General features: G+C 38.8%; 2 protein-coding genes across 6 annotated transcripts; both read right to left on the bottom strand.

Annotated features, from left to right (window-relative positions):
* Positions 1-3077: 3077 nt before the first annotated feature.
* On the bottom strand, positions 3078-21022 carry LOC307019515 (phosphatidylinositol 4-phosphate 5-kinase type-1 gamma-like). Of its 5 annotated transcripts, none has more exons than XM_079650497.1 (18): positions 19466-21022; positions 15370-15398; positions 15111-15200; positions 14849-14979; positions 14620-14737; positions 12584-12736; positions 11718-12017; positions 10993-11201; positions 10827-10910; positions 10048-10096; positions 9836-9920; positions 9567-9740; positions 8477-8633; positions 7585-7653; positions 6664-7243; positions 5859-5933; positions 5084-5170; positions 3078-3816 (listed from the first exon to the last, which is right to left on the bottom strand). In XM_079650497.1, the coding sequence occupies exons 1-18, from the start codon at positions 19557-19559 to the stop codon at positions 3814-3816; spliced, it is 2487 nt and encodes an 828-aa protein (XP_079506623.1). In that variant the 5' UTR covers positions 19560-21022; the 3' UTR covers positions 3078-3813. The 5 variants fall into 5 exon arrangements, with proteins under 5 accessions (XP_079506623.1, XP_079506622.1, XP_079506625.1 ...); XM_079650496.1 differs by having other exon boundaries at positions 5084-5173; XM_079650499.1 differs by lacking the exon at positions 19466-21022 and adding an exon at positions 15658-16001 and having other exon boundaries at positions 5084-5173; positions 14620-14732; positions 14829-14979.
* A 143-nt stretch (positions 21023-21165) lies between these two features.
* LOC307019516 (phospholipid hydroperoxide glutathione peroxidase-like) lies at positions 21166-26561 on the bottom strand. The gene is made up of 7 exons (XM_079650501.1): positions 26438-26561; positions 23650-23744; positions 23271-23415; positions 23032-23183; positions 22285-22309; positions 22115-22174; positions 21166-21722 (listed from the first exon to the last, which is right to left on the bottom strand). The coding sequence occupies exons 1-7, from the start codon at positions 26501-26503 to the stop codon at positions 21690-21692; spliced, it is 576 nt and encodes a 191-aa protein (XP_079506627.1). The 5' UTR covers positions 26504-26561; the 3' UTR covers positions 21166-21689.
* Between the last annotated feature and the right edge of the window lie 537 nt (positions 26562-27098).

A 27098-nucleotide genomic window follows, 5' to 3' on the forward strand; every position in this document is an offset into this window, starting at 1 on the left:
CAGAAACAAAATTGTAGACCTGCACCAGGCTGGGAAGACTGAATCTGCAATAGGTAAGCAGCTTGGTGTGAAGAAATCAACTGTGGGAGCAATTATTAGAAAATGGAAGACATACAAGACCAGTGATAATCTCCCTCGATCTGGGGCTCCACGCAAATTTCACCCCGTGGGGTCAAAATGATCACAAGAATGGTGAGCAAAAATCTCAGAACCACACGGGGGGACCTAGTCAATGACCTGCAGAGAGCTGGGACCAAAGTAACAAAGGCTACCATCAGTAACACACTACGCCGCCAGGGAGTCAAATCCTGCAGTGCCAGACGTGTCCCCCTGCTTAAGCCAGTACATGTCTAGGCCCGTCTGAAGTTAGCTAGAGAGCATTTAGATGATTCAGAAGAGGATTGGGAGAATGTCATGTGGTCAGATGAAACCAAAATAGAAATTTTTGGTAAAAACTCAACTAGACGTGTTTGGAGGAGAAATAATGCTGAGTTGCATCCAAAGAACACCATACCTACTGTGAAACATGGGGGTGGAAACATCTTGCTTTTGGGCTGTTCTTCTGCAAAGGAACTAGGACGACTGATCCGTGTAAAGGAAAGAATGAATGGGGCCATGTATCGTGAGATATTGAGTGACAACCTCCTTCCATCAGCAAGGGCATTGAAGATGAAACGTGGCTGGGTCTTTCAGCATGACAATGATCCCAAACACACCGCCCGGGCAACGAAGGAGTGGCTTCGTAAGAAGCATTTCAAGGTCCTGGAGTAGCCTAGCCAGTCTCCAGATCTCAACCCCATAGAAAATCTTTGGAGGGAGTTGAAATCTGTGTTGCCCAGCGACAGCCCCAAAACATCACTGCTCTAGAGGAGATCTGCATGGAGGATTGGGCCAAAATACCAGCAACAGTGTGTGAAAACCTTGTGAAGACTTACAGAAAACGTTTGACCTCTGTCATTGCTAACAAAGGGTATATAACAAAGTATTGAGATGAACTTTTATTATTGACCAAATACTTATTTTCCACCATAATTTGCAAATAAATTCTTTAAAAATCAGCCAATGTGATTTTCTGGATTCTTTTTTCTCATTTTGTCTCTCATAGTTGAGGTATACCTAGGATGAAAATTACAGGCCTCTCATCTTTTTAAGTGGGAGAACTTGCACAATTGGTGGCTGACTAAATACTTTTTTCCCCCACTGTATATAGAGAGTCCATACTACCACAGATAGCCGGCTCAGATCCCAAAGGGCTGTTTCAGTGAAAGCCATATTGATCCTCGTCTGTTTTATTCCAATGTATTTTTAGCAGCAAAGCCTATGCAGATAAATAAAATGCCAGCCGCTTAAGCAATCACGATTTCTCATCATTATGTCTGTATAAATGTCAGTGTAATGTGGAGGTTGAGAAATATGAGCTTTCCTACATGGTCAATCAGGAACACGTCACAAAGTATTGTGGCCAAAAAACAGCTGATATTTTGAAATGTGTCTTTGGGCGTATTGATCATGGTTCGTACACATTTTCCATACTTGTTTCCATACAAATCCCATACATTTCAGGACTTGTATTCTTCTTTATTCAGACCAAACCATGCTTTACTTATAGCTAGATGTTAATTAAGTAAATAAATGGGGCGAAGCCTGCGAGCTAGTTCAGGCAGTCAACTCGAGCACTTATGCTGCATTCATACATAACGCCCCTTGCCACTCTACAACCAACCAAACAGAGTCTCCTTGATATGCCGCTCTATTTATCCTGCCAGATCTCTCTCTATGCATTGCTTGCTGCTGCTATTGCTGCAAGCCACCCCAGCTTGCACCTGTAGGCTCGGGGGGTTAGTTATTTAATCATCACTCATCGTGCTATGTATATCTGTGGAGTGATGAGACCCGAGCCTAGACGCCAAACTCAACTATATGCTGCTTCTAATAAAACATGTGAGTTTTCTGACTGAAATGTTTTTAATCAAACTCTAAACATGTGTTACTTGGACTATGTATGCTATTTTGTTGCCAAATTGTTCAAGCTGTAATGCTTGAACAGTACAACACATTTCAGTGTGTCAACTTGATTAAACGATTCATATTTGTTATACATTCTGAACTTTTTCATTTTTAATACAGTATTCAAAGTATTCAACAGTCATGAAACACACATATTTTTCCATAGTCTTCTTTTTTGTCTTTTAGTAATCAAGGAAATTACCAAAATGTAACCTTTCTGCACATTTCCTTTCTGTGTAAGAACCCTTTTTAAAGAGTATTGCATTTTCAAGAAGCACAAAACTAGGAATTCAATACAGGCTGTTTTTGTCTGAGACATATGGTGCCATCTAGTGGACCAATAACACACATTACATTTCAGAGCAAAATATTTTCTCATTTTCAGCTGTTTTTTTGAGTCTGTACAATACACAAAAATATAGAAATCAAACAAAATCGAATTACATCTTTTTTACACAATATCGTTTTTTTATTATTCTTTTACAGTGATCAGCTACAAACACTGATGCCTACACAGGCAGGTACACTTCAGACTTAACAACACAGCAATATGTTACAGCAGTGCTCGTCCAGAATCAGAAGTTTCATTTTGGTCAATCTTGAATCTTAATGTACGGAAGAGGGGAGGTACTGACTGTGGCAACAATAGATTTATTTTATGACCAAACTGTATATAAATCTGAGGTTATTTCAGTTCTTTTGCACTATTTCCTTTTTCTTACACAGCCAACATGCATATAGCTGGTTCCGACATTCATGGCCATAACAACAAATGGAAGTTACAACTTTTAACACTTTTTGACAAATAGGCAGGACAAAGAACTCCCAATCACACATCAATATGCATGCAAACACATGCATACATACAGAGACATAAGGGCACATACAGACTCTCTAATACATGTGCTTCAGCACACACAAAGTTTATCTACAATTTATAAAATATAATTTGATACATTTTCTTTTCTTGTGGTATTTCTTGAACAATGGATTTCAAATCCTTAAAAAGGTGTAAATGCAAACTTTGAATATTTTTAAAGTTGTTTTTGAATAATTACATGAGCCCGAAATATAAAAAAAACTTTATGAAAATGAGTTTGTCAATAAGGCATTTTGAGCACAACCATTAATTGTCAGATCAGAGTTTCTTAAGTGGACCAACACACACCGCTGGACGAACAGAACCCTGTACACACAGCACGCAAAACATTTACTGTGTTTAAGTGTTGCAACAATGACTGATGACAAAAAAACATAAAACGATTTCAGCCACGTGTATATTGATAAAGTGCTCAAATAAAATGTATATACAGCTTTGACATGACCCTAGTGAAAAATAAATGCATGAATATACTCTGATGCATCAGTCGAAGGGAGAAATCAATAACTAGTATGCCCATTTTGCATAGCTAGAGCTGGCACAGTGCCGCGTGACTCACAGACGCTATAAGCGTCCACAGCAGGAAGCAGAGCAACACCTGATTAACAGCCAGCTCTCACAGCGGCACTCAGCTGATTGTGACGCAACCGTATTTCTCTGCTTGATGACAGCTAGATTGTCCAGGAGTTATATTGTTTTATTTTTTTTGCATAATATATTTATTGTTTTATGTTTGTTTAAATGTATGCAAGTGTAAGCATGATTATTATATTGTTTTTCTTTTGAATTCCCTGTTGGCATGGCTAGCTCCACATGCAGTAGGGGCGAACATCATTCATTCCCATAGCGTCCTGGTGGCTTTGTTATTAAAAGCTCTTCAGTATATGGAGGCTTTGGCTCCACCCATCACTGCTGTCTCAACCGAGTTACTGAAAGAACAGAGACACAGATGAAGGAACAGACCAGGAATAAGAAAAGCCCTAACAGGAAAACAAAAAATAAAAAAAGTCTCCTATTATGCTATTTTTAGGCATGTATTATGGGTCTCAGATATATAACAAATATGTAAAAAAACATGTCTATGAAGTGTTTTGCTCAAAATACCAAACAGATCATGCATTTTAGACATCCCTCATATCCCTCTATTTCAGGCCTGTTAGAGAACTGCTGATCCGGGGTCCTTTGCCTGCTCAGAATTGTACGAGATACTCAGCTAAATTCTGCCGTGATTAAATGCCATACCATGCTCCAAACCACTGCATGGATTATTTCTGAAACAGTATGGAGCTCTAATGCTTTTTCTCTCATAGGTTTACGACAAGGTGAGTTCCTTTTTTTATTTCCTGCTTTTTACACATAGCCTACTTTAATGATTTATAAAGTGTTCACAACCTAATTAATAAATGAATTACAAACTATTCGTAAACCCTTTATAAGGGTATCTTATTGTAAAGTAGTACCGTTAATGGTCACCTGTTATGCAAAATGCACTTTTTGATAGGCCTATCTTTTATACATAGGCTACATATGTGTCCTGCACTCCACGTGTCAGAAAACAAAACCCTCTCTTTTTTCCTCCGTACCCAAATCTCTAAAAATGGGGGTACAACAGAGCTGATCCAGATTTGCGTCCGATACGACGTAATGTCGGAAATGTGGACCCACAGCACTATCAGAAAGTTGCTATCAAAAACAATGCCCGACGTGTTTTGGACGTAATATGGTCTTTGTTTACATTAGCAAGAATCGCTAACACTCAGAGCTAACGTGTACTGGAGATAAGCTTTTATAAGACATGAGATAAACGGGGCAACTGTGACTGGTTGCTTGCCAAATAGTGAGCCAACATTTATCTGTACTGCTAAGCCTTATATTGGCTACTTAGCTTACTTCGTCTTCTTCATCAGCCAGCATCCTTGGTATCTGTTGTTCACCAAGTTGATTCTCGCCAAGTAGCCAATATAAGGCTTAGTCATCTTGCCAAATAGTGAGCCTGTGTTCATGGTGAAAACTACGTTATAACTGGTTTATAAATGGTTCTTAATGATTAATAAAGTGTTTACAACCTAATTCATAACCTAATAATAAACGCTTTATGAATCCTTTATAACGGTAGTCTTATTGTAAAGTGGTACCCCATCAACTAATCTCTTTTCCTGGGGTTAATGGTATATAATGAATGAGCTGCACACTTACTGTCTCACTCTCCCCTTCTGAGTCCTTCCTGGACTCAGAGCCGTAGTGCAGAGGAGAGTACACCCAGCCCCGGTCCTCCTGAGTCTGCTGCTATCCATTACAGCCAGCAGAGGGCAGCAGAGAGGAGACAAGACAGAGACAATTAGCAGGAAGCTGGAGAAAGATATATTTATAAAGACATTCGGTGCCATTTTGCGTGTTTGGGTAACCAAGATGCACACTTTTGCTCTGGGTCATTCTGCGTCTCTTTTGAACTTTGCTGAGGAAAATCGAAAGGGTCTCAATTATCAGGATGATCTGATCTGGATCTTCTGGCTAATATTCGAGCAAAGTCACTTTAAAAAACACCAAATCATATTTTTTCAATCAGCATCTGATTTGCCAAACATTCTAGCAAAGCAGTGAAAAGACTTATCATCATGTCAGGACCTCCTACTATCTCAGTGCTACAGGGAAGGAGTGTGAGGAATCACTTAAATTATATTGTCAATTCAAGCTAATTTACTGCAGGTCTTGCAAGATCTTCAAACATATCCTTTAACATTACATAAAGAGATGCATGCTCCATTTAAATGCAGAAGATGGCCCTTCAGAAGCCGAAGTTATTAAAATTCAACGTCCTTTTTGCAGATTCAACACTAAATAAGTCATGTGAAATGCACTGTTGCTTTACTTTAAAGTCCTTCTAAAGATCCATAGGTAGCTGTGCTTGTGTCCCAATGGAAGCAGCAATGCAATGGAACAAATTACTCTAACTACTTTGGTGGTGACTTACATTGTAACTTGAGCTAGAGTTTAGCTTACGACGGCCAAGAACTGGAGAGTACACCCAATATCTGCCATCTGCATACTGATGGGTGGATGGATGGACACAAACGCAGATGAAAACACAAGAGTGTGCACAGGAAAATAAAGGGAAGTGAATGAATGATATCACACAACAGGAGAGAAAGATGAGAGATGAAAGAAGGACTTATGATCAAGTAAAGAAAGTTGGAAAATAGTGAACACTATAATGTCAGAAAGGAAAGATCGAGCATTATGGAGAGCTGTTCATGACTCTGAATGCAGATGGACAGATATCAATACATCATGCTGTACGGTAAAGACAACCCCAGTGTTTTGCTGATACATTCAAAAGCATGAACTATGACAGCCTCGTGCTTAGAGAAATACGATTATTTTGACAGTGTAAACAACTCCATAGTACGTGCACAGGGCAACACACACAGCCCCCCCCCCCTCACCATCATAATTCTATCACGCTGTTTTGACTGAGCCACTGCGAGAGACCCAGCACATCGTAGAAAAACAGGAGAAGGAAAATGATCTTAACTCTCCGGAAGAGGGCAGACAAAACAAAACGGAAAGGGTTTTCTCCAGTGTGATGACCGGTTAATAAAATATGTACTGATGAAATGCTATAGCCAGTTAATTATGTATTCCATCATGCACAGTGAGCCTCTTCAAAATAGCTGTATGTCTTATTTTGTCTGTTTTCAAGACTGATGGCAGTTCCAGCACTTTTTTTTTGTTTTAGTTTTAAAATAAAAAAAACGCACATGAAAAGGGGGACTTACAAAGTAGATGTCGGACACTTGCAACTCCCCGTCCAATGAGTTGTGGCTGCTGGACACAGACAGCTGATTGGACGGTGTACGCAGCGGCGCCTGCTGAGGCACCTGGGGGCTCGGAGGGTGGGAGGGGAGCGGGTGAGGGGGGGTCGAGGGGAGCGGGTGGGGGGGGGTCGAGGGGAGTAGGTGAGGGGGGCTCTCTGTGGGGGAGTGGGAGGATGCGGGGCAGATGGGAGTAAAGGCTGAGCCGGGGGGGGGGGCGGAGGTGTTTGGTACCGAGGCGAGGAGAGTGGATTGCATCGTCGGATGAGAAGTTGGAGAAGAGAGGGAGGAAGGCTGCGCGGCGGCGGAGGGAGAGGTGAGCGGTTTGGTGGACGGACAGATGGAGGAAGAGAGGGTGGAGGATGACTGCTCCTCTGACTGAGCAGCGGAGGAGGAGGGTGACACACAGGGAGGAGGAAGGGTGGAGGATGGTGTAATAGAGGGAGTGGTGGAGGGAGTAATGGCGTGGAGCTGAGGATCAGGTGACACACTGGGCGAGGACTTTTCCGTCATCTGTGTCAGCTCTGTGGTCTTTGGGATTTTACTGTATGAAGACAAGAAACTGTGTTAAGAGAATCCTCAGCAGGGAGCTATGGACATTGTAGTAATATCACGTTGCTGTACAGCGGAGGAAATAAGAATTTGATCCCTTGCAGATTTTATTAGTTGGCCCCCTTACAAAGAAATGAACAGTCTATCATTTTAATGGTAGGTTTATTTTAACAGTGCGAGAAAGAATATCAAAAGGAAAATCCAGACATTGACATTTATATAAAAGATACAAATTGATTTGCATTTAACTGTGGGAAATAAGTATCTGATCCCCTTACAAAATCGGCAAGGGATCAAATACTTATCTCCTCCTCCACTGTATATATTGTGTACCTGAGCTCCACCTCCACTGTGATGGTGTCCTGCTTTTCTTCATGAACCTCGACTACTTCTCTTTGCACCCTGGGAGTACACAGGTAGATACATGGTTATGGTAAAATCTTCAAATAGATCATTGTTTTTCAGGTCATCACACAACTGTTTTGCGACTACTTTCTCAAGGCTTTCTGAGAGGAATGGAAGATTAGAAATAGTTTGCTAAAACCTCTGGATCGAAGTTGTGCTTTTTAAGAAGAGGTTTTATCACAGCTACTTTAAAGGATTGTGGTACATAGCCTGATAATAAAGACCTATTCATTATATAATAAAAACGTATTTTAACAGCTTAGTTGGAATCGGGTCTAAGATACATGTTGATGGCTTAGAAGAAAGAATAATTTAATTCAGTTGTTCAAAAGTTTTATTGTAGAAAATAGGATCTTACTTTCAATAGGCTCTGTAATTATTCAACGGAGGATGTATTTACATTTGTGCAAAAATTACAAAACTAAATGAGTATGCTGACAAACTCAAAGCTGAAGTGCAATTCAAGTATAGATTCCTGTCCAAAAATAATTACAACTTCTTAAAGGAAGAAGGTTTTTAAATTACCTATAATGTACAATTAAACACAGACAGGCTATTTAAATGCAGCCAAATGGTGCGTTACTCCAAGGAGACAAGAAAGGAAGAATTAAAACGCCTTTCCTTAGCATTTAGAGAATACCAGCTTTTATCATAGCTGCCACTCAGATAATTACGGATCATTTTACTCAGAAGAAAACCAAACAATTAGACAGTACCTAGGATGTACGGTGTATCAGAATATAAAGACACACAGTAAACCATGTTCAAATACGATTTTTACTTAAGATAAATCCTTGCATATTCATGAAATGGTTCTCACCTTGCCACACTTGGGGAATGCAGTTGTCTCCTGGAGCGTGGGTGCTCTGGTGTGTCGAAGGGGGTTGTGGGTAAGGAGTTGTTAGAGGAGAGCGTGGTGGCGATGGAGGCTGTGGTAGCATCTTCAAAGGAAGGGGGGGTGCAGGGGGGCTCTCTCCCTGATGTGCATAATAACAAAGGAATAAAAATAGACATCATTTAATATATGCGAGAGAGGAAAATATACTACAAAAACAATACAGAGTGTAATTGCTCTAACAAGGTTAGACAACATTACATTAAATATATGCGTGTGCTTGTACAGTAGAGTTAATTACATCTTCATTTCAGTACAATCCTATTGTACTGTTGTACATTGTACTGCACTAACACTGTATTTGATATCAGGAATTTTATATTCAGTTGGACATGTGTTCTTCAATCAAATGTACTATTGATTTGTTCAAAGTTTCACTTTCTTTGAATATTGCAACTATACTGCTCCTTCACTTAATTTCTCCACATGGATCAATAAAGAAACAAAACAATTGAAACTAATGGTGTGCCAAGTTCAGAAAGACTTACTAATACTGAATTACTGACACTCACAAGTTCACACTTTATTTTCTACCACAGTATTTTACTCTCGCAGCATTAGCATGTTCAATGAAGCATTTCCTCACTAGCTTTGATGAGATCAGATAAATGAGGCCTCCATAAACACTCATCAAGGCACTTCCACATAGTCAAATAGTCTATATACTAGGTTTCAGTCTTTGGTATTAAGCATCCTATTTTTACTTGGAATAAAAAGTCTTTAATAAACCTGTGTGCAGCATGTCAGGTCTGAAGCACTCATTTGTGCACCAGTCAATCCTAACAGTGGCTAAATCCTGGATCAAATGGACACTAAAAGGTCTTTGAGAATGTTTTCTCTCAGTGATAGTGATGTTATGTTAAATGTCTTTTTTTCACGTATTGTGTCTTGATATGTGTCCATGTTAATGTTACAAATGGAGCTGCTGTGATGCAAGTCAAATGTCAGACTTGATCTGACCATTAATGTATTATCGTATCGTATCATTGTGGACTATTAATATAAGTGAAACTACCGTTGTCCTCCAGCATGGGGAAGCTGCGCGCCCCTCGCAGGTTTTCCAAGTTGTCCAGGTTTTCCTGCCTCTCATCGGTCAGTGAGGGACGCTGCCCGGTTGAACCTGTTCCCCCGCTGGACTTGGACATGGAGAAAGCCCCTCGTCCTCTCTTAGAGGGAGACGATCGCAATGCTGTGAATGCAGTGGATAGGATACATGTACTTTCATTGGTATCATTCTCATCCAACATAACACACTACATGGCTCATGCACGTTTAAAAACTCACAGCTGCTCTTCTTGAAGACGATGGTGCTGCAGAATCTGTAGAACCTCTCAGCATAGAAGCTAGGTCTGTGAACTGACACTGTGTCCTGTGAAAAACAGATGGAACTTTAATGATGTCGCACTTTTAATACATAACGCCATTAAAGGTGACAGAAAAAAGGGACAAAAAGATCCAAAAATAAAAAATGTGCACTGTTGTGAAAAGCTTCTCACCCCGTCATGGATGAGGGACTTCCAAGAGTGCTCCAGTTTCTTGATCACTCTGTCAGAAAAGACAATTGAATTATTTAGTTAGACTCATTCCCTGACTTACTGCAGTTACCTGGCAACCCTGAATCAGAGGCTACAGTGCCACTTGAAATGTTTATGTGAATTTTAGGAGCTGTTTTAAGGGACTGGATTACTCACACTTGGACTAGCTTTTATGAAAGTCCTATTTTAGTGTTTGATTAAAAACGGTTTGACAAGTCTGGGATTGCTTTTCCTTGTGATCTCTCTCCATCTTTATATATTCCTCGCAGACACATAAATAAACCTGCCAACCTAGAGGTAATCATTTCCTGAAGCCAGATAATTTTTTTGTCATTTAAGAATAGTTTGATGAAAAACAGATTGAAATGACACATCAACATATATAATAAAATACAACAATACAAATACAAATGAAAAATAAGTGCAAGAAGTCTATATACATGTAAATAGAATATGATATATACAAGAACAGAATGTGAAGTTAAACAATTTACATTAAGACAAAGTTAAATACGGTTTATTGTGGTGATAACTATTTAGATAAATAAGTCAAATGCAAGATGACAAACAGATGAATGTTTATCGAGGCACTTAACAGGGCTCAGGTGTTTAGCAGTTTTATGGCCTGTGGGATAAAACTGTCCCAGAGTCTAGTGGTTTTACTCCGGCCATGTCTCTGCCCTAACTGATTGCAGTTGGATATATTGCTTTTCTAAAGGTTTTGTAGTTGTGTTGCCTACCTGTAGGACTGCAGGATGTCAATGATTCCGATGAACAGCAGGAGCCGCTCTCCTTTACTACCCACAGCTGGAATACCACCCATACTACAGACAGAGAGGAGAAGATTATTATAATTTCCAAATGTAATATCATGATAAGGGCAAACATTATTGAATGGTGGCTTACGTGTCATCATGGTCCAGTGTGTCCCTGCATGTGGAGCCCCCCTGGATGGACTCCATGGCGGTGGAGTACAGAGCCTTCTGAGCCGCCCGCTTCTTCTCGTCCCCTCCCCCTGTGGGCGAGCCCTGAGATTCACGCTCTCGCTCTGCTTGTGTCTTGTTGTGGATCCCAAGCAGTAAACTGTAGTCCATAATCTTGAAACTTTCCAGAACCTGATAAAAAAAACACATTATATATTTTATATTTTATATTGTTGCATCGATTCAGTTGTCTTGTGTCTTATCTGTCAGAGAGAAACCATTATGTATTTTATTTGTTTATTCATCCTTGTGTCTATTAACCTGATAAAGATGTTATATTTTGCTGCATGTACAGGTCTGTAAAGTTCTTAACAAATAATCTGAGGGGAATTTCTTGTTGTGTATTTTTAACTTGTGATGTGTCATTTTGTAAAGCACTTTGAGCTGCATGTGCTGTATGAAAAGTGCTATTTAAATAAAGCGTTATTATTGTTATTATTATATTTGATATTTCAATAGTTTTTAGCATTTACCAAGGTAATTGATGACCTTTGTTAAATACATTGGTTTCCAACATAGCAAAAATTCCAGACTCAGCTTAATTCCAAATATGTTTGGTTGTGCTGCTTATATTAAATTAAAAGAAATGCACGGTGTTAATCTACTTTTAAAACACTTCCACATCCTTCCTCTTCTCTTATTTCTCACCAGACAGTCTCTCTGCAGAGTTTTGACCAGAGCACTGTATGTTTCATGGTCCATGGTGAGGCCTTCAGGAACGTCCTTCAGAAAGTCCAGGTCTTTGAAAGTGGGTTTTGACTTCTCTCTTTCCTTCTTGGATGCTCGCCTCTTGTATGTGGAGCCTTTCAAATCAAACTTGAGGTGCATGCGTACAGAGCGCGGTAAAATATTGTTCATGACAACAACCCGGATGTTCTTGCCCCCACACTGGACGCAGTAGAGGCCAAAAAACTTTGGCAGCAAAGTCCGGGGGTTCTGGTTCAAGTTCTGAAGAGGGAATTCAGAGGAAAAGGGACAGGGGAAACTAAATGAATAAGGCATGTTGTGTGTTTCAACCCCAGTACCATGCAAATGCAAGACAGTCGTTTCCGTTTATTTTATCTCCAATGATTGCATGCTTAAACCGTTAAGGAGTGCTAAGCCGAGGTCTCTGTCAGGTACAACCTCTTAGCTTACATCTTTTACAAAGTCACCTTCTGACGCTGTCGTATGGGGGTAGGATAAAGAGGATAAAGATGACTAGTCTCAGGTTTGCTCCTAAACATACACAGTGTACACAAACAGCCAAACACATATAAACACAATTACAAAACCATTGGCAAGGTTTCAATTTCCCAGTATCTTTTTTGCTAGTTGAATTTGTTATACTAAATATTAGCATACAAGTTTCAGTAGGCCAAGTGTTTAGTGATACAAATAAGTCAATACTACAAACTGAATAGTACAACACAACGCAATATGTAAATATAACACATATGTTAAAATGATTGATTTACAATTTGGATAAGGGTATTCAGTTGGCTCTGATGGAGGAAGGGGTTGGTCTGACTTACCATATAGTAACCAGGAAGTAGTTTCTGTAGAAACTCTGCCTCTTTGTGTTGAACAGTTTTGATGATGAACTCGTCATCGCGGGTCACGTAGAATATGGAGCCACTCGCTCCGGGGTTGGTCAACTCGATCAGTGGCTCATTACATATAGAATACTAGATAACAGACAGACAAAGAGGAACAAATGCATATTAAATACAAACATAAATGAAAACATCGAAGCCTGACAATCTTACCCACAATGTGCTTCAACATACAAAAGCCATGAAAGCAGACCTGATTCATTATGAAGCTTACAGCCCGTTTGAAAGAACAGATGGTCAACCTGATAAGGGTCTTTTTTTAGAGTATTCATACCACCAGAGTTTGTCATTTCATACTCTCTTTAAAGCATCATGGGTACTGCATGTTTAGTAGTTTTAATGTTGGACCCAATAGAGCTTTTAAAATAGCAAACCAAAAGCTACAGTGACTCACTTCTGGCTGCTCCTGAATACCTTGAATACAATCAGTTATTATGTTAAGGATAGAATTGAGAGGGATGAAACCCTCTTTAATGGTCACACATGCAGAGCACACAGCACACACAGTGAAATTAGCAGGAGGTGAACTGGGACCTCTCCAAGTAGCAGTCCACACTCCATATTGTAGGTCTGGTCGGGGACTTGAACCGGAGACCCTACAGCTCCCAGTCCATGCCTCTACTGACTTAGCCACTGCCGTGAGGGAATTGAGGGAAACCCCTTTTAAAATGTATATGTAGCTGCAATAGCATAAATGGTTTTACATTTACGCTGACCACCTTACAATCATTTGGAGCAATTAAGACTATAATAGTAAAAAACATTATCAACACAAAGTAAGAAATGAATTGGACAAAGCTATAACATTTTTAAAGCTTGGGCAACAGAATGTAATTATGCTGATACTCCACTCCTCCAACACACGCAGACTCTGACTGCAGCTACTACATGGAGTTTAAAAAAAGAAGCTTTAGTCTGTTAATCTTCCTCTGGCACAGGTAGAACGTGAGCTTAGGCGTGCAGCCCATGTGTGTTTGTGTGTGTATACTGTGTGTGTGCATCCTCATTTGCTAAACACTGTACTTGAAGGCATGTGCCACTTTATTTTGTTATTTTGTGTGTGGGTGTAGACACGTATTGGTTTTTTGTGAGTGGTAGCACCCTGCTTTCCTTATTCCGCTCAACATCAATAAAATGATTTCGGAGGGAACTTCATATAAGTCTATATTAGGTCAGCTATAATGCTATTTTTATTACGACTTTGCTACATACAATTGAGAATTAAACAGTGTATTTGACTCCAGTATAATGTACATATTTGTCTTATATATTTAAATGCACATTGTAATATTTTTGTTAATAGACAATGGAATTAAAAAAGATGGCATGGAAATTGGAAATATATAATAGCCACCAACACTTTCAGTTTGGCTCTAGTCCTACTATAGGGTACTATCATTATTATTATTATGAACAGCGGTGTATTTAATTAATATGATCATTATTTAAGTAAATAAAGGCTAAAAAGTAACATTCACTTCACTACTGATGCTCTATGGGAGGGATTTCGCGTGCACAACACTTAAAGGTGGGGTATGTAATTTTGGAGAAACCAGCTCGAGTAAGCTAGAATTTGAAAGTAAACAACCGGAAAAAATCTGCCTCTTCCTTCAGACTTCCTAGAGCCCCTCCTCTAACACACACAAACTTGCACATGACCAATGAGGGCACGAGATAAGTTTGTGGACAGATGGAAGGCTGACAGGCAAGTAGGCCATCCAGTTATTTTAGCCGGGCCGGCTCAAATGATTGGTCATGCTTTTTACAGCGCTACGGCTTCCTCAGATGACATTTTTTTATGTATTTATTGTCAAAGCATTTCATATATTCATTGCTACCGGCATGTTAAGAGCATTTCATGGAATATAACAAAAAGTGTTTATGAAATAAAGTACATACCCCACCTTTAAGACATTAACATACTTCCGATGCATTAGAGAAAATAAATATCTCACCAGGTAGTCATCTGGCCGGATCCCGAACAGCTCTCGGAAGTAGCGGAAGGCCACAGGGGCGTAGTTCTTAAACCTGAAGTCTGGGTAGTGGTGAGCAGGAGTGAGGTTACTGCCTTCTCTGTATGAAGCAGGATGAAACCAAATTGGAAGAGTGAAAGAAGATAAAAGGTTATATTGAATACTTGCCACACACATGCACACAAACACACCTCTGCTCATTCTATCGCACCTGGGGAAGAAGATGCTTTCCACCACATAAAAGTCCTGCATCAGCACATCTCTCTCAGGCTTGGAGCTGAGGTTGCCTACAGTGTATCCGATACCCAGCTGGATGGACCCTTGCAAGGCGGAGGAGGTAGTCTGGGGGCGGAGAACAGAGAAAAGAACAACAGAGTAAGATGTGGGTGGAACGTGGTTGATCAAAATCGTGACGCCAAACCTACACGCAGCGAAAAGATTAAAACAAATACTGATGAAGAGAGAAAGCCTACCTTCTTGTATGTTGTTTCTCCAGAAGCATCTACCCTCCTGTGGCCTATCTTTTTCTCATGGCCTGGGCCAACTCCAAATGGGGATGGCATCTGTCACAAAGAAAGGAAATGGAAATGTGACACTATATACAGGTAGTTCATTTATTGTATATTGTCCATTCGGAGGTGTGGAATTGAACCATGCAGCAAAACAATACACAAGAAAGAAAAAAAGCAAGAGGTGAGACAGACAGGTGCATATTGTGTAGAAGCCTCTCACCTCTGATATCTGAGCCTTCTTGGCTGAATCTGTGGACAGAGACAAAGAGAAGGAATAACTGGTTGAGTGTGTCTCATTGGTCCATTATTTATCGTGATTGCGTGAAAGCATTGTAATGGCATGGGAACTTTGGCATCAGACTCACACTGGGTTTGGTGATTGTTAGCCAGACACATCTAGGCCATCATAAGAACTTAATGACTTACACAACAATCAGAACAATTAACTCAAGGCATACATCCACCCCTAACATGTTTTTTATTTACTTGAAATTGATTCAACCCATACCTTAGACTGTTCTCTTTAAAGGAATACCCTCCAACATCAAGACAAACAGTAAAAAATTGTAGGTAAATACCCTAATACATTTAGAATATGCAATAAACTACATTGAATTTATCTATACTGTACTGTATATGATCATCCAAATATCTTCAAGTGCCCAGTAAAGTGAACATTTGAACATATATAATTCCATGACGCAGGAAAACATTTTGTGAGTTTATTTTACCCACATCCCCCAGCTAATTTTCTCTTATTGTTTATTTAATTGAAAAAAATCCACGATACAATTTTGTACCAGCTACGGCTTAAAGCTAGTTTTGAATCCTTCATACAAAATGTCTCCATAATGAATCTGTGGTCAACTCACCAGCAGAGAAGTGCAGTGCCTGCAGGTTACAAATGGTTCTCTAATCCAGAAATACATGCAGCTATATTCCTGGCCAAACCAAAACCTGATATCTAGCAGTCAGAACGCAGCAGAGTGCACTCACTGTTTGCTATTCCTGGGCCTGTGAGATTTGCAACAAGAAGTTAAAAACTCAATTGGATTGACTTCTTCTCTAATCTGTGCACTGCCATTGGCCAAGGTCTCCAGATCATGACGCTAGCCTATCACGCATTAGAATTAAGAAGAATCTTTCCCTCTGACATGACTGTATGTGTGACATAATAAGAGAAACAAAGTGGCAGGAAGGAAGGGATTGAATGGGAAAAGAGACAGTTCACAATTGTAGTATCACAGTGCTACAGAGTACTTGGTTTAACAGTATTGTGCTTAGGTTCATGTCATGTGAGGGTGAAGATTAAGGAAGTGCAGCTGACAGAGAAAGGATAATGAATCTTTAAGCCATGTTGAAGTACTGCACAAACACTGAGGCACAGTTTGTCATCACTAAGGTTCAGGGTTCAAGGTTCTTTATTGTCAAACTAACATACAGTAATTATGTCATTGAAAATCTTAGGTCACAGGCTTCTCCAACAATGCAACACAATAATAAAGATAAGCAGACAATATTAAAACATACTATATTAAAGTAATACAGAAAGAAAAATAGTTTTTAAAAAAGTGAGAAAAAAAAGTGGAATAGTGCAATACGAGTTTATATACAAGTTATTGGAATGATATATTAGATAAATAATTACTAAGTAGCAGATGAATGTTATGGATGTTGTTACAACAGTTCAGGTGTTTAACAGTCTTATTGCCTGTGGGATGAAACTGTCTCTGAATCTGGTGTTTTTTGTCAGGATGCTGCGGTAACGCCTGCCAGACAGCAGCAGACTGAACAGTTTGTGGCTGGGGTGATGGTGGTCTTTTATAATCCGGAGGGATTTCTTCCTGAGCCGCTGGGAGTATAGGTCCTCCATGGCTTGACAGGACACAATCGTAGATAATATACAGTATAATACATAATAAAATAATATCTTGTTGCTGCTGGGTCAGTACATGTCTTACAATAACAGCTGCATCAGTACTAAGGCAGGTTTCCAAATCACCTTTTCATTTGACTATTACTATGTATTCCATGCAGCTATCTTGTAACTTATGTTCAAATATGCATGTCCCAAATGCATGAAGTATACGCACATTTGGGGCATACTTTGTCATAACATTGCATTTTGAACTTTGAACTAGTTGCTTATATCCACTGTACATATTAATATGGGTCAAAATAGCCACAAAATAAACATGCTGGCTTGCAAACTGCCAAATGAGAACAGATGCAGTAGGACATGCTGGTATTTTTGGCAAACCACATGTAATTGACTATTGGAACAAACTAAATGTATTTTCTGACCTACTAAATAGTATAAGTATGGGTATGGTGGCTGTGGCTCAGTGGGAAGTATGATGTACTTCAAATTAGGGGGTAGCAAGTTCGAGTCCCACTGCAGACAGCATGTCACCTCAAATTGCTCCTGTGGGGATTGTCCACAGTACTGAATGTATGTAGGCCTAAGTCGCTTTGGATAAAAGCGTCTAACAAATGACATGTAATGTAATGTATGGAAAACATAGCAATCGTCTAAAAATGTTTAACAATTTCAATGCTAACATGCTGATTGCTAACCATGTGCAACGTCATATTTTAGCACGTTAGCATGCTACTGTTAATTAGAGCTAAAGACAAAGAGCAGCTGAGGCTGATGGGAGGGTCCTTAGTTTTGCAGGTTATTCTTTCATTGGATAAATAAAACATTTGAGATAATGATGGTGCTGGATGAAATATCGAGGGAGAAATTACAATACATTTGTAATTACAATTTATCTTCTAGGCACTGTAAATGTTTTACTACATTTCATTTGTTTTTGGGCATGGAACTTTAAAAGAGGTTGCAGAAAAAGTGGACAAGAGTCAAGACAATAAAAAAATATCAGCGTGCAACTTTACCTACAAAAGAAAGTGGCTCTCCATATTTTACTGATTTAATTATTTATCTTATTTTCATGCAGCTGGTTAAAACACCTGTAACCTGCAGATTAACGCTGAAAAAAAGCCTGTCAGGCAGAACAATGAGAAGGAGTATCCAGGGACAGGCGCTCACACAAAGAGTCTCTGCGGGATTAGGGTCAGGCCAGAGTAATGTGCCACTCAGCCGCAAGCAACAAACAGGACAAGCACATTGTAGCATCTTCGATTACTATGTGAGACACAGGCTTCCTTTAGGACTGTGTTTTTAGAACGACCATGTGTTAAAACAGAATTCCTGTAATGAAACATTTGTGTCAGGGAAGTATGCCTAAGGCCTCTCTCTCTGTGTGTGTGTGTGTGTGTGTGTGTGTGTGTGTGTGTGTGTGTGTGTGTGTGTGTGTGTGTGTGTGTGTGTGTCATTGTAAAGAGGATTAGATATCTCCCTTATCAGCTGTGGCGGCCAGTTGCTTTAACATTAATGTGATATTCAACACAGCAGTAGATTTCTCTGCCCAGAGGCTCTCTGCACACAAGTATAATCTGGTGGATTTAATAAAAAAAATCACGTGTGCACAAACATCCAATGTTATACATGAGGCACATGCAAAGACAACTTGTTGGACCTGCTAAACTGATGAGGATCACATCTGCTTTCCTTCATTAACATTTGCAAAAAATACTAAAATAGAATAAAACTGTAATGCATGTTGTGTCGTATTTGCAGCCATTACATGCACAGTGATGCTTCAAATTGATACCCACAAGGGATTAGTGTGTGGTTTATGTTATAATTCCATATCAGATTAAAGCACTCTTCAGATGTAGGAAGAGGAAGTGAGGGATGGACTGAATTATGAAGACAGACAGAGGTTGAGTAGAGCAATATGACATTGTGTGCATGTGTCATAAAAAGCTATCTCCTGCTAATGCTGCACTAATGACTATTGTGCATGTGTGTATGAATAGCTCAATACTCATTCAGGTAAAATCTCAGATGGTCTTCTTCAGGTTTAGCAGTTGGGTTTACATATTTCTAATGAGCACGTTGTGTTTGTGCCAGGCTGCAGTGAGCCACTGACACTATAGGGGCCATTTGCATCAGAACAGCAGTGACTTGAATCTTGACACTGTTATCCAAGGAAGCACTTTATTATTCAAGTACATAGCTTATGTTGCTCTAAATAAAATGTCAGTGATCTGTTTTTGTAACACAAATATATGTTTCTCTATTATGTTAAGCCGATGCCTAGCTACATCAAGATATGATTAAATTGTGGGATGCTACTACCCAGTTATGACCAACTTCTGTCACGGGTAGCTGGGTTTGAATAGGACCCCCGGGATGACTGCATTATTTAATCGACAATAAAAGACTCCTAATGGATGAACATTCATACCGGTGTCCCCCAGGTCAAGCTGCAGACAGAGGCCAGCGGTCGCTTCCTCACTCGTCCTCCCGTCATCCCCGGTTTCCGCAGTCATCCCGTCCATCTCCCGGACGGTTCCTGGCAACGACCCTCAGCCGTATCCTTCCTCAACGAGAACAAGATGAGGCGGTTTGCGCTTCGAAGTAATGTAGATATCCTATCATTCCACCTTCTTCGATATGTACCGCTATAATTACATAACTCTACGCGTGTGTATCTGTCGCTGTGTATAGACGAATAGCATTCAGAACCAGCGGTGCTGATCATCGCCACTGTGCGTCATTCTCACGCTGATACGCTGCTACAGCATCATTTTACTAAGCTGCCAAAACTAACCATCATTGTGGAGGTATAATCATCTAACGTCGACTATTGTGATGCTTATGGGAAAAATACGACATGTAATTCATTGTAATTGTTATTGGACAGTCTCCAGAAGTGTTTGGAATCTTATTTCCGCTTCGAGATAATAACATGACTAAAACAGTCATGAAAACATTAAAAACTCCACCGCGTGATGTTGGTATTGGGTTGGACATTTTACATATATTCAGTCCGGGTTTCCTATTTAGTTTCACAAACTGTCAGCAGTAAGAGGACGTTAGTAGGTTAATATCCAAGCCCTCGCTCTTAATCTTAACCACAGGCTTTAATTTAGGGACCGTCAATAAATACATTCAAATTACACAAAACAAAAAGTAGTTTTCAATCCCTTTGTGCTAACATGCCACTTCGCCCTTAGTTAAAAAAAAACAATGTATTCGTCCTTTTTGATTGCTAATGTTATTATTTACACAATTGATTAAACTAAATATTTTGAATAGAAATCTTTCCTTTTTTTCAATAGCTCCTGTACTATGTGTGTCACCCAGTGATATTGCTACACTGGAGACGCTATACACCCCTACTTTTATTGGATTTTAGGGATTCTACCATTTATTTCTATGAAAATTAAGTATTTTTTTATATTTTCCACAGTACATTGCTGCAATGATTTGGAGAAAATAAATGGTTACATTACTTGGAAACTATTTAAAAAATGCAGAACTTTCATAACAATATTCATACAATGAGGTGTGTCATGCATGTCCAATGTAGCAATGCAATCCTGCAATTAGAGTAATAATGTCACATAACATGGATGCTACTTTAAAAATAATTGAGACCTTTCTATTAAAGCCTGCAGATTTGTCCATAAAGATATTTAAATAAAATGGAAGAAGCTCAAATCCTATCAAAAGAAAGGTGTCCTACTTATCCAGTGTAGTTATAGAATGCATTGATTTGGAGTAATAAGGGCACATCATTTGGAAATAACACATTCTCCCAATTATAAATATATATATATTTATCCAAAAAAGGTAGAATAAAGTCCAATAAGGAAGAGATGTGTCCTATTTGTCCAGTGTAGTTATACAATTCTGCATTGATGATATACTACTGCAATTTGTTCTTCAAATTGGAGTTATCAGATCACTTCACATCAAAGCTGTTGAAGAGAACCAAGAACATTAAATGTAAACAAAATTAAGATCTTCACATGAAATAGAAGGTGAAGAAAATTTTTTATCTACTTGTCCATTGTAGTAATACGATGCTGCATTGATTTGGAGTCACATGATATGAAAGCTATTCATAGTTATATAATAAACATACCATTGACAAAGCCAGTAGGTTAGCAGGTAAGCATTCATTTTTCAATTGAGAAATGAATGTCCTGGACAGCATTTATTTCCCAGCTTCATCACATAATTAGTCATGAGTTACAGATACAATAATGAGCCCTTCGGCAAGTTAAGTGAAAATAATATCAGTAGCTTTCCAGAGAGTTAATAAAAACACTATATATGGCGTCTGTTGTCCTGACATAAAACTGACATTGACATACAGGCATACTTGTAACTTAACATTGACAAAGGACTAGTTGGTGTTTGCATTGGGAAATGGCTGAATATTGAGCAAGATGTGAAGGGTCTCTACTTTGCAAAGCTAGTGAATGTTTCTTTCATATGGTCCTCTGGGTCTGGTGGGCGTGTGTTCTGGGGGTTAGTTGCACGTTTTGTTCATCAGGCCTGCCCTCCCCAATGTTGGGTTTACAGACAGGCCGTCACTGGTCCAGACACACACACACACCAATACCCCAAAGACCATGGGAGAGGTCAGGAGTCAAACAAACAAAGAGGAGACAGTAGTATTACAGGTACATTGGCAGGTCCTTCTCCACCACCTGCAAAGAGAAATAAGTAGACCTTTACTATAACCAAGAGGGCAAATGGGGAATGGCCCCTTGGAAATATATACATTGTTCACTTCAAATGCAAAATAACATTCCCTTTTTCCATCCTTTTTACAGTCTTCTTCAAGCATATACGTAAGATCTAAAAATACAAATGACTATCAATCAAATGAATGGCAAATGCAAGAAATTGGTCCCACTGTTACACTTTGCATTAGATTAAACCGTGTTTTATTTGGAGCTATAAATAACTTTATTCAAGTTCTTTAAAAAAAGAAGAAAATTGAATAACCTTAAATTCAAATGATTATATGGTTCCTTTGGAAATATATTAAAACTACATTAAAATACAAATGTTTTGAAAAGCAGTGACTGCCACTTACGCTGGGATCATCTGTCGGCCCGTATCTCTTCACCACTTGTCCTTCTTTGTTTATCAGAAACTGTTAAGGGATAAGATATCAAAGGATAAGCACGTGTATTTTTAATGTAGTTGAGGATCAATGAAGATGCATTTTAAAAATAAATAGTTAGAACTGCATTAACAAATTACCTTTGTGAAATTCCATTTGATGTTACTGTGAAGCAAGAGAGAAAAAGTATTACAACACCGTTATAGCCCCAATGGAACAATTCCTCAGTCAAATTCGGTTAAAATGGATTACAAGAGTGACCAGTTTCAAGGGACGATAGTTCTTAATTTAATTCAGATAACTTCTCAAGCCACTCCTGCAGCATGTTCTACTTTGCTGCTGTCCCGATACCATTTATATGCTCAGTAAGTTATATGTATTTTCCCAGTATATGGTGAAATGCACTGCTTTATGCTCAGTCAGCAAGCAGGTGCATGTGTAGATTTTCTGCCAAATCACCACTTTTTAAGCTTACATGGATGGAATATAGATTATAAGGCTACGTTATTTATAACACAAATGATATAAATATTGTAGCAAGTGAGTAGTTAAATTCCCTTTTTAATACTGGCTCACAGTTAGTCTTTTAATGAGATGACCATGATAGAACAATCTCTTCGATGCTGTGAAAAACTCTTTACAACCCCAGCCAGAGCAAATGAGAAACAAAGAAGAAGTAGTGCAATGAAGAAATAAGGGTGCATGTGAAAAGAGAATAACTTTATTCTTACAATGAAACAATTACAAATGATATCAAATGTATCTAAATATCACTTGTATCTCCATACATCTCCAATTTTTAGAGATAAAATGTGGCCACACTTCTAAGACATTTCACTTATGGGTCATAGCTCTAAAGCAAACAGAAAGATAAGACAATAACTCACTTTCCCAGGGTTCCCTTGCCTTTGGGCTGTGCCTTCATCCACTTCCAAAGAGGGTGAGCCTTGTCTCCATTCACCTCAATCTTACTGAAGAGGTCAAACTCGGCATTGTAACCTTTGGCAAACTCTTTAATATCTGCGTCAGTCCCTGGCTCCTGGATTGAACAAAAAGAAAATGTGTTAGTAAAGTTTACATATAAGTTATAAATATGAAGCCCTTTTTCAAATGTTTTTTTAATTACCTGTCCTCCAAACTGGTTGCAGGGGAAGCCCATGATGCGTAAACCTTTCTCAGCGAAGCGGACGTGCATTTCCGCTAGCTGAGTGTAGTTTACCTTGGTCTTTCCTCATTTAGAGGCAACATTTACAACGATGCAAACGTATCCTCTGACAGAAGAAAAAAACAAAATAACATAAAGTTTGAAATTAGAAAAGTTTTCCGCAAACTACTGCTATAGTTAGATCATTTATTGATCCCAATTTAGGATGTTATTTATTTATTTTGTTCCTTGACAAGAAATGTTCCACACCATACTGCTGTGAATTTAAACTCTATTAAAGTAATCAATTCCTTTCCTTTATTAAACCACAAGAACACATAAAATGATGTGTTTATTTCACCTGTATTTTTCAAGAGACTCCTCATTGCCATCAATATCATTGGCAGAGAATTCGTAGATGGACTTGGCAGACTGCCAATCTCCCACCTGAGCGCACTGCATGGAGGGGAAGAATAGAGATTATATAAGGTTAGAGTGTATGATTAAGCAAGACATCTTATAGTAGGGTTGTTCGGGGCTAAAGTCCATTGAAGTAAACCAAAGGGCAAAACTAAGGACTCAGGACTAAGAAATCATCAAGATGACTCACAAATTCTGAAAGACAAGTCAAGCTAATGCAAGTCAAGAAAAGACTGTTCCGTCTGTGCTGCATTGGATCCAGTGATTGCCTTGATTGCAGTGATTTAGGGCACCTGGGTCTGGTGTCTGCTTCTATCTAGGGGCTCTCTGCTTTCTCCTGCAGGCGACCGGCTCTGAGGAGTAAACCCAGTGTCTATCTTGACGTGTTTGTGCAAAATAAACACCTTTTTATACCCGTTAATGTGTTGTGTCTCCTTTTTGTTGTGGCCTTCTGAGCCAGGTCGCAACACGCTCTAATAAAAAATGTAATGCATTATTATTATTAAGAGACCTTCATCTATGTCTAGCAACATACCCAACATAGCATATTAGAAATATTAAAGGATCTACTAATGTTATCAGAGGTGAAAAACTACTCAGATCTTGTACTTAAGTAAAAGAACTAGAGTGTATGGAATACTTTGTTGCAATTAGAAGTCCTGCAATCAAAATGTTACTCAAGTAAAAGTACAAAAGTCTAAGTACTCATGCAGATCGGACCGTTTGAGAAAAATATGTAGGCTATCATATGTTTTGATTATAATTATCGATGTATTAAAGTGTTATCAAAGCTGGTAAAGGTGCAGCTAGTTGAAATTACTTTGTATACGGCAGGGTAGCTTGTGAATTTACTCCAGCTGTAGCTAAAGTCTTATTTTAAGTGTTGTTTATATTTAATTAACCTGCAAATCTGCAAAGTAACTTAAGGTATTCAATACATGTAGGCTATTGGAGTAAAAGTACACGATTTATGTCTGAATTGTAGGGGAGTACAAGTACAAAGTAGCATTATATAGAAATACTCAAGTAAAGTCCAAGTCCCTCAAAATTGTACTTAGGTTCAGTACTTGAGTATACACTTAACACCACTGAATGTTATTTAATTAGCCATTATGCTTTTAGAGCATTGTTAAAATCGAGGGAATGAAAGCATAGCACATAATGCTTCTCCTGATCACATAAATTAAGATCAACCAAGACTGTTGCCACGATGCCACAGATTATTGGCAATTTGAACAGCATCGTTATCCTTTCACGCTTTATTTATATTTCATGCCATCAATATCATTGGCAGAGAATTTGCAGACTGCCAATCTCCCACCTGAGCGCACTGCATGGAGCGGAAGAATAGAGATTATATAAGGTTAGAGTGTATGATTAAGCAAGACATCTTATAGTAGGGTTGTTCGGGGCTAAAGTCCATTGAAGTAAACCAAAGGGCAAAACTAAGTTCAGGCCTAAGAAATCATCAAGATGACTCACAAATTCTGAGGAAAGACAAGTCAAGACAAGAAAAAGGCAAGGACGTTGCACTAATTTAGCACATTGTGACACATTTGATGTTCCGATCCTTGAACTTGTACACAGTACAGGTTAACCCACATTAAGAGACCTTCACCCATGTCTAGCAACATACCCAACATAGCATATTAGAAATATTAAAAAGGATCTAGTAATGTTATCAGAGGTGAAAAAAGTACTCAGATCTTGTACTTAAGTAAAAGAACTAGAGTGTATGGAATACGTTGTTACAATTAGAAGTCCTGCAATCAAAATGTTACTCAAGTACAAGTACAAAAGTCCAAGTACTCATGCAGATCGGACCGTTTGAAAAAAATACGTAGGTTATCATATGTTTTGATTATAATTATTGATGTATTAAAGTGTTATCAAAGCTGGTAAAGGTGCAGCTAGTTGAAATTACTTTGTATACGGCAGGGTAGCTTGTGAATTTACTCCAGCTGTAGCTAAAGTCTTATTTAAGTGTTGTTTATATTTCATTAAACTGCAAATCTGCAAAGTAACTTAAGGTATTCAATACATGTAGGCTATTGGAGTAAAAGTACACGATTTATGTCTGAATTGTAGTGGAGTACAAGTACAAAGTAGCATTATATAGAAATACTCTTCGAGATACCAAGTAAAGTCCAAGTCCCTCGGGAAAAAAAAAAAAATTGTACTTAGGTGCAGTACTTGGGTATACACTTAACACCATTGAATGTTATTTAATTAGCCATTATGCTTTTGTTAAAATTGTTAAAATCGAGGGAATGAAAGCATAGCACATAATGCTTCTGATCACATACATTAAGATCAACCAAGACTGTTGCCACAATGCCACGGATTATTGGCAATTTGAACAGCATCGTGATCCTTTCACGCTTTTTTACACCGTATTGATTGAACGCAGTACAACCAGCTAGCTGATAAAAGTGACGCTTTCATAACAGAAAAACCGAGAAATGTGGGGCGATTCAGCTGTTCCGCGTGTCTGTAGCAGTAAACCGTTAGTTACAAATTCCTTCCTTACATTAGATTGAGGCTTACTCACGACCCTAGTTTTAGTGACTGCGTCAACATCGGACCCATTTTTCCGTTACACCGCATTTAAAAATAGAATCGAAAAGTCTGACCTACGTTCAGCGTACAAGCAGAAGCGGACACATACATGTTTTTTAGACATAGCAGGAACAGAGATAGACATATTTTATTGTGATCTATACACTTACCATGCTTCTCACTACTCCTCTGCTTCCTAACAGACCTAACAACAGTGTAGATTTGTACAGCCACATTTCCGCTGCGACCTTTGTCAGGTGATCTTTTAGCACCGCCCACCGAGTGACGCACTGCCCTCCCTTTCCGGTGGACCTCCATGGGACCTTATTTCGGAAAAATTATTTATTGAAGTCAATGGAGAGAGAAAGATTATCTTTCGATCCCGTTTGAATTGTGCCACGAATTACACATATGATGTTTGTCAATTTAAAAGATAATTTTGCAAGACTAAAAAATGAAAATGTGTCGTAAAACTGTGAAGTAACAACATTTTTGTGTGAAACCCTCAATGAACTACATCTCTTAGGGGTGGGCGAAACTACAACATCTGGATTCGATCCGATACCAAGTATTTCAGGGCCAGTATCGCCGATACCGATACCTATACTTTTTTAAATGACAAGCGTTTTAAGTACTTTCATATAGGGGAGAGCTGCAACACATGATTTTTGAGCTGAAAGCATCATACATAGACTAAATCTGAATTCATTTTCATGATTAAAGTTTTTATTGACAAATAAACGTTTTACTTTTGCAAATGTAAAGTGCAAACATGAAAAATAACAATACAAAGTGGCCACAGTAGAAAAAGCAGTATGTGAAAACGGCAGA

This window comes from Notothenia rossii (genome assembly GCF_949606895.1).
Source record: "Notothenia rossii genome assembly, chromosome: 9".
Lineage (NCBI taxonomy): Eukaryota > Metazoa > Chordata > Actinopteri > Perciformes > Nototheniidae > Notothenia > Notothenia rossii.

Coding starts and splice junctions, on each gene's coding strand:
- LOC307019515 (XM_079650496.1), bottom strand. CDS start 19,559: ATGGACGGGATGACTGCGGAAACCGGGGATGACGGGAGGACGAGTGAG. Junction 12,737..14,619: donor TCCGGCCAGATGACTACCTG/GTGAGATATTTA, acceptor TCTGTTATCTAG/TATTCTATATGTAATGAGCC. Junction 12,018..12,583: donor TACTTCCTGGTTACTATATG/GTAAGTCAGACC, acceptor TTCCCTCTTCAG/AACTTGAACCAGAACCCCCG.